Source organism: Buceros rhinoceros, unplaced genomic scaffold (assembly GCF_000710305.1).
Source record: "Buceros rhinoceros silvestris isolate BGI_N320 unplaced genomic scaffold, ASM71030v1 scaffold13267, whole genome shotgun sequence".
NCBI classification, from domain to species: Eukaryota; Metazoa; Chordata; class Aves; order Bucerotiformes; family Bucerotidae; genus Buceros; species Buceros rhinoceros.
This window is the reverse complement of record NW_010424063.1, coordinates 63,447-70,814: the sequence shown is the minus strand read 5'-3', so window position 1 is coordinate 70,814 and position 7,368 is coordinate 63,447. Positions and strand designations below refer to the sequence as shown.

Below are 7,368 nucleotides of genomic sequence, written 5' to 3'. Positions count from 1 at the left end.
GATAACTGTCCCAGCAAACATAAAATCAAATTTTTCTTAATGCAGGTTTCCTCAGAAGGGATTTATAGTTGTGTGTTCGTATATAGAGTCCATTCCCAATCTGGAAATCCTCAGTAAAGACTGTTGCCCTTTGAAATGCAAGTTTCATTTTTTTAAAGGAGTGCTCCACACATGTGTGTGCACACTCACACACACACACAGATACACGTACGCACACACATAACCTTCTCTCTTAGCAAGAGCTGCATGCTGGGTAACTGTTAATGCCTTCTGTGCATTTCTTACCTACTTTCTTTGTAAGGATAGGTTGAAATGTCCTTACTCCTCGGGTCTGTATTCTTTAACAAAAAGGGGAATAAAGTGGAACTACATTACAAAGACAGAGAAATGCACTCATATCTCAGGCATATGATTTTTCCCAGTCATTTACATGGATGTTGTTATTTACATTCGTGGGTCAGCAGAATCTGTGGGAAGAATTATCCTTTCTCTGTGTTGGGTTTTCTCAATGAACCCATGAGCCCATTCTGTGCTTCCACAGACCGTTTTTCTTTAAGGCACTGCATGTAGATGATAACTTCAGGCAGAAGTGCAAGCTCCCTTCACTGGATTGTGCATTTCTCTCTCTCCCTGGACTGACCTTCCCTGAGAACTTTTGATTTGATATACTTCAGGTCACTGTTGACACTTGGCCGGCGAGCAAAGGGAGAGATCATGCCGTAGGCGTCCATGTCCTTGACTCGGCGCATCCGGAAGGATTTCTGTTGGAAAGTGTCACCATACTGGATGGAGATTTTCCTGTGGAGGGAAGGGCTCATCTCATGAGGTAGCTTGGCCATGCTGAAGAGGACATAGAACATCTCATCCACGTTGGTGTTCTTCTTGGCTGAAACTTCAAAGTAAGCACAGTTTTCATCACTGGAGACAAGGTTCTCACCTTCATCTGAGCGAACCTTGCGTAAGATTTCACTGTGGTCATTTTTGTTGCCGCAGATCACCATGGGGAGGTCAGCTGATTCCTTGGTCTTGTTCTTCAGGCAGGATTTGACCTCAAGAATCTGTTTCTGGAGCCTCTTGACCTCATCAAAGGATTCTCTGTTGTCCAGGCTGAACACCAGGATGAAAACGTCCCCTGCAATTAAAAAAATATACTGTAAAGGCTTGTTGGTTTCAGCCTGTGTCAGAGGAGCTAGTTTTTAAAAAGGCAAGAGGTTTATTTGCAAGTTGTTGCCCATTTTACTATCTTTGGAAATGCTGTGCTGCATTGCTTTTCTTTTTCTTCCTTTCATTTGTATTTCTGTGTAAAACACAGCCTGTTCTGTCACCAGGAAGTGTGGATTGCTGGTAACCACTCAGCCTTGGCCTTTTGATTACACAATACATGAAGCAACACCTGAGCTGAAGATTTACAGCTAGTCAGTCCTGAACACCTAAGTCAGGAATGAGAGATTTCCCAATATGCAGTGCTCTGCTGTCATGTAATTTGGTCAAGAGAAACAGACCGTGGAAAAAAAGAAATACATAAATGACACAAATCTCCTGACATTTCCTTTTGACATTTCCTGACTTTTGCAAATATAAAATAATGCAAATCATTGCTTGGTGAATGACATTCATGTGGGACATGCTAAGAGAGCTTTCAGGGTCAAAAGCTCATGAAACTGGCCCTAGAACCTCACTGAATGTGGACACTAGCCTGGTCAGATATGAATGTCATGTTTCATTGGCTAGGTAGAAGGGTAGAGAGCAAATCCAGAAAGTAGGTTTGTTGTGAGCTGTGGCTGAATATAGCTCCACCACCACTTTCACAATTAAAGAATTCATCTTAGCTCACAACAGTAACAGCTTGACAATGAGAGTGTATAAAACGAGCCCAGCTTTTCCTTTTTTCCCCCTTTAACACATTTGATTAACCATAGACTAAGGAGAAAGGGAAGAAGTAGAGCTATCCTTTCGCTGGAATATCAAATCAAGGGAATCAGACTGAAAATTTTTGGAAAAAATAATCTTTGAGATTTTCTTGTGTGGAAGTCTCTTCCTGTGCATTTTACATTTGTTTTTCTACTGCTTGTGCCTTATAATGACATGCTTATTCAGCCATTTATTTGTGACTGCAATAAAAAATACAGAGCAGGAGGCGAAGGTGGGGGGGGAAAGAAACTAGAGGGGAAATCTCAATTTCAGACCTTCACCCAGTGGGCCTTTCCTCTGTGGCTAGTGTACTCCCTGTAGTGCCTGCAGCATCCCATCCCGTGCATCTTGCAACAAAATCAAGCAGTCCCTTTAGCTACCACCCCAGAAACAGTCATCTCCAGGCTACAGTTTTCAAGCCAATGTCTATCCTCATGATCTTTAACTCACTGTTCCCCATCTGCAATCTTCCTCCCTCTCCCTTCCCTCCCTCCCCACCCCGCCCCTTCTCACCTGTCAGGATGGAAAGCCTCCTCATAGCAGGGAAAGGGTGATTTCCAGAGGTGTCCAGGATGTCCAGCTGATACATGTCTCCCCGGATATTGTAGACCTTGCGATGAAAATCCTCAATGGTGGGAGTGTACTGGTCCTCAAACCGGCCATTGAGAAAACGTGAGACAATGGAGCTTTTCCCCACCCTGGAGGCTCCCAGCACTACCATGCGGTACGAGTTCTTGGCTGGCACATTCAGGGTGCAGTTTCCACCAGACATGGTCTTCATCATTGCTCTGTCCTGAAAGAGGAAATAGCAATGTTGGAGGGAAGTTCAGAAACTAAATGGAGGATGGAGTAGGGGAACTCCTTACCACAAGATTGTCAAAGAGCTCTCTGGAGTATAGTCCTGGTTAGTAGATCAATGGCCCATATAGAAATCTTTTCAGTAGAAATGCTTAAGATTTTTTCAGTCTCTTTTCCAGGGAGTGGGGGGTTTTTTTGTTGTTATTGTTGTTGGGTTTTTTCTTTTCTTTTAAAGACTTGTAAAAATGACGGCATTTACACTGAAAATAGCATGATTTTGAATTGTAATTTGCTGTTTCATTTAAACATTAAGGGCTAATTTTATCAGCTGTGCTTCAGCTTAAGACACCAGGTTCCTTCCCACCATCTGCGTCACTTAGACATTACCGGATTTTTCAGAGAGCTTGGTTCTCATTTCGATACATAAACACAGAGGTCAGATTTCCCAATATGCTGCATCCACTGCGGTTGCCATTAGGACATAAATTGCTTTGGTTGATTGCCTAGACAGGAGCTGTGCTTAGTAGTCAGTTTTGAGATCAGCCAAAAGTCAGACAGAAGCAAGAATTGTGCTGGACGTCAGTGGAAGATAGACATCCCGGTAACTTTAGTTAACTGGTCCCATACAACCTTCACTTCTGATGCAAGGGGTTTGAGCCATAAAATAGCACTGACTAGTGATTAATTCAAATATCTGTGCCTTCAGTGACCTTTTAGAAACCAGATTTTGATCTTGCTGTTCGGACTGGTGGTATGGGAACTCCCTGTCAATAAACTATCAGCACTGCAGCAGGTGGATGGAACTGCAGAAATGTAAATTTCATAGTTCCAGTCTTTGTACATACTCAGCTGCTGTGAGTGTCAGTCTTTGGGAGTGCTAAGTATAAGCAGAAGAAAAGATGAAGGACAGCATCTTAAATAGCTATTAGACAAGGCTTCCAACTCCTGACAACTAAAATGAGTCTCAAGACCTTGGAGATTGCATTTTGGCATAGCACTGAGATAGATACAGAAAATTTTGATGGAAAAAACAAAGAGGGTTGCTCAGACATTTTTCATGTACCAGTTCATGTGAATTGTGTGCCGGAAGGAAAAAAAACATAACCCCTGTATGGGGAAAACAAACCATTAAAGTGAAGAAGGCACATTTTTGACAGAGTTTATTTTGGTTACTAGGATCTTATTAAAGAATAATCAGGCTCCCGCTGTGCCGTTTATTTAACTTAGGTGCTGTTTATTTAATACCACGATGCGAGTACTTTATGTACACTGAAATACCATTTCTGGGTCCAGATCTGGATTCCTATCTTTCCCTTGAGTGAATTTCATCTCCCCAGCTTTTATGTAGCTGACACTTATCTCAGTCAAAAGCTTACAATCTTTTACTTTGTTTAACATGTGCTAAGCACCAAAGCAGCAATGAAGATATGGTCACTGCTAAACAAAAAAAGTCCCTGGAATTATGATCCAGCATCATTACAAGTGCTCTGCTGTAGCCCAAGGCAACAGCAAAACACTACTATTTATTATTATTGCTATGATTTGCTGCGCACTAACAGCACATTCAGCCCAATCTAAAGCACAGAAGAAAATGCAATGCTTTCCTTAAGAGCAGCTTACACTCTGAATTCTATTCAGTGGGCAGGATGGCATAATATCAGAGCCAGAGAGCGATGTCAGGACATAAATCTGGATGGACACACACATGAAGAGTTATGATACTGTTGGGATTGCTGCGGTGGGAATGACAGCAAGAAGCACACCTGGTACATGGACTGGACCCTGTTTTGTTTAGAACAGGACCCATCTCTGCATGAGAGCAAGTGGACCGTGTTGATTCCCACCTGCTGCTGATCAGTATTGTACAATTTGGTGCAGCAGCATCTGGGAGTGAGCACAGTTATGCTCTTTAAGCAAATGCCTTATATGTCCTGTACAGAATGTGCACAGTGAGTGACCTGATCCTGGCCAGCAGCTTTACAAGCCACAATCCTGCAATTATACTGCTGACTGAAAGGTAAACGCTGAGCTGCTGGTGGTTAGAGACACTTCCATCACACAGCAAAGGAAGAGGACTGTGTCACTTCAACTGCTTGCACCTTTAGTGCAAGAAGCAGTTCTGTCCTCCGCCTTGAAATGAATTCTACTGCTTTGAACCTCAGTTAATGCCACTGTACAGCTTGGAGAAGGAATTGCTATCACAGCTACCCACAGATGGGGAGACAAAGGCACAGGGAAGCTCAGTAACCGCCCAAAGGCAATAAATGGGAAGTGTGAACGGACTCCGGGAATCTTACTTTTCAAAGTCTTTCTCCTTTCCACCTTTCCTCACCCTTGCATCTCTGGTCATTAAATTACACTGCCTCCCACCCCCATCAAAGGCAAAATCCTATGTGCAGGCACATGCTCATTTCGGGATGCTTGACCCCAAGGAATTAGATGCACTGAAGGGGAAGAAGGGTTGTGAGGACATGCACATTTTAAGATACTAAGTAATCACTTTATGATGTCCTTGTTCCACCTGTTAAGATGTTCAGTCAGGAGAATTCTTGTGCTTTCCTGACCGCATTTCATTTCACGTGAAGTCAAAAGATGCTTTTCAGCACTTTGATTCATGGAGTTGCTACTCATCACCTCTGCTGCATGTCTGACTCAGAGCGTGCTGTCGAACCAGGAGCTTATATTTATATTTTTTGCTCTCTCTTCTTACCCCCTACTCCAGTTTTTCTCTGGTTCAATACAATCTGTCTTATTTCCTCCTCAGAAAAGGAATGAAACTTCAGCCTTCACGCCCAGGGGTGAGGGGTGCACAGGCACTCTTACATTGGAAAAGATTAAAGGCAGAAGAAAGGAAACAGAAAGAGACCACATGTTCATGTACTAAATAAAGCAAAATCAATCAGAAGAGAATGAGGAGACAAACAACCTCCAGCTGGCTTTAATCTACATCTTTTCCTTCAAGTTTATTAAATACTTAAGCATAGATTAATCCTCAGTGGTATCTTCTGTTTTATGCACTGGCTTGATGCTAGAAACTTTCATATTGGTACAGCACAGAGTATTAAAAATGTCATAGAAATGTAGACAATGAGTGTTATCTCCACTTAATAAAGAGAAAGGCTCACACACCCAGAGAGAGCTGAAACAGATGTCCAAAATCAACACTGAACTCCATTTGTTTTGACTCCCTGTGTCATCTTCTACCTGTTAACCACTACTGCTTGTTTCGTAGGCAGACATCAGAGTGAATGACAATGCATCTGCTTTTATCTGAATTCCAGTGAGGTGCTGACAAATTTGATCCTGAGCATCTGGAGAGAGATCTAAGGAAGACATTCTTTATTCAACCTGCCTAGAGCTTTTACACCTTAGTTTTCCATCCTCCCGTCAGGGATTATGCTCCCTACCAATCCTTATCCATGCACAGACTTTGAACTACCTCTCTTGCACTCCACAGTCTTCAGCTACTGTTTGTGTCTCTGCCATCCCAATGTAATTCACTGCTTCCAGCTAAAACGGACATAGGCAGACACAAACTGTACCAGGCATAACAGACTCATCACTTGTTAATCCACTAGTATCCCTGTAATTGTCATGCATGCCACAGTCACTCCTGTGAAATGTTTGTTTCCTACTTTCATCCCAAACTCCATGCTATTCTCTTACCTTTCTTTCCTTGGAGGGGCAGTCCTTGGTCTTGTTGCAGTCTGATGAAGCTGGTATTTTAATCAGAGGTGGCTGCTGCTGTAAAAGGATGTTGTCCTGTGGATCCCACGTTGATTTCTCTGGGCTCAGTTCTTCACCAGTATTTCCTGGGAACTTAGCAGGATTGGAAAGTACTGCAGGGCTCCAGAGGGCATTCCCCCATGGATGGTAAGTACTGGATCAGGCGACTGACATGGGCTAAAGAAGGGTCTTGGAACCAGTGACAGCTTTTCCTGTTGGTAAGATAAGCTCTTCTCACAGCCTCAGTTTGAGAGGAGGCAGAGTCTCTCCCACTCCCACTGGCTTTTCTTGCAAGTTGTGCTTTCTAGGCTCTGTTGGGGGTAAAGGGTCTCTGGAGTCAGGCATGCAGGGTTGTGGGTGCATCCAGCTGGCCCACCCTGCCTCTACACCGCCTCAGACCCTATGGGGAAAAATCAGTGGGGGCATGGAAGTTGTCTGTGGTGAACCTACACTTCCCCAGGTCTTGCCTGGCAGCCCCCCACCATGAGCTTCTTTTTCCTGGTTTGAGATTTCCTTTAAAATATTCTCTTTCTAAGACAGAAGAGGCTTTTCTTTACATTTGCCAATTAAGTCTTTTATCTTCCCTCCCTGCCTTTCTCCCTCTCTCTCTCACAACTACTGGCAAATTGCAGATTTTCCTTCTGTAGGACTCACAGATAATTGGCTCAACTCCTCCCTTGAAGTCAGTGTCAGACAGAGGGAAAGGAGGGGTGCCGAGGGGGTGGGATTTTGTGGCTGTTGGAAAAAATCTTTTCTTTTCTCCTCTGAACAGAAAGTTCATATGCATTGCAGACTGCACATTCCCAGTCTTCCCACCAGAGACCTCTATGTATGCATGTGTGGGGAATGAGTTACCGTATGTGTACGAGAGACGCAGAGACTTCACTTACTTTGCGAGCTGTAAATTCGTAAGCTGTTTCTGAAGGATCTATA

At 43.4% G+C, this 7,368-nt stretch overlaps 1 protein-coding gene across 1 annotated transcript; it reads right to left on the bottom strand.

Moving 5' to 3' along the window:
- Window positions 1-249: 249 nt before the first annotated feature.
- On the bottom strand, window positions 250-6,491 carry RASD2 (RASD family, member 2). Its single transcript, XM_010140655.1, has 3 exons — window positions 6,376-6,491; window positions 2,425-2,704; window positions 250-1,132 (listed from the first exon to the last, which is right to left on the bottom strand). Exons 2-3 carry the CDS (start codon window positions 2,693-2,695, stop codon window positions 603-605), a joined length of 801 nt encoding a protein of 266 aa, XP_010138957.1. The 5' UTR covers window positions 2,696-2,704; window positions 6,376-6,491; the 3' UTR covers window positions 250-602.
- Window positions 6,492-7,368: the final 877 nt, after the last annotated feature.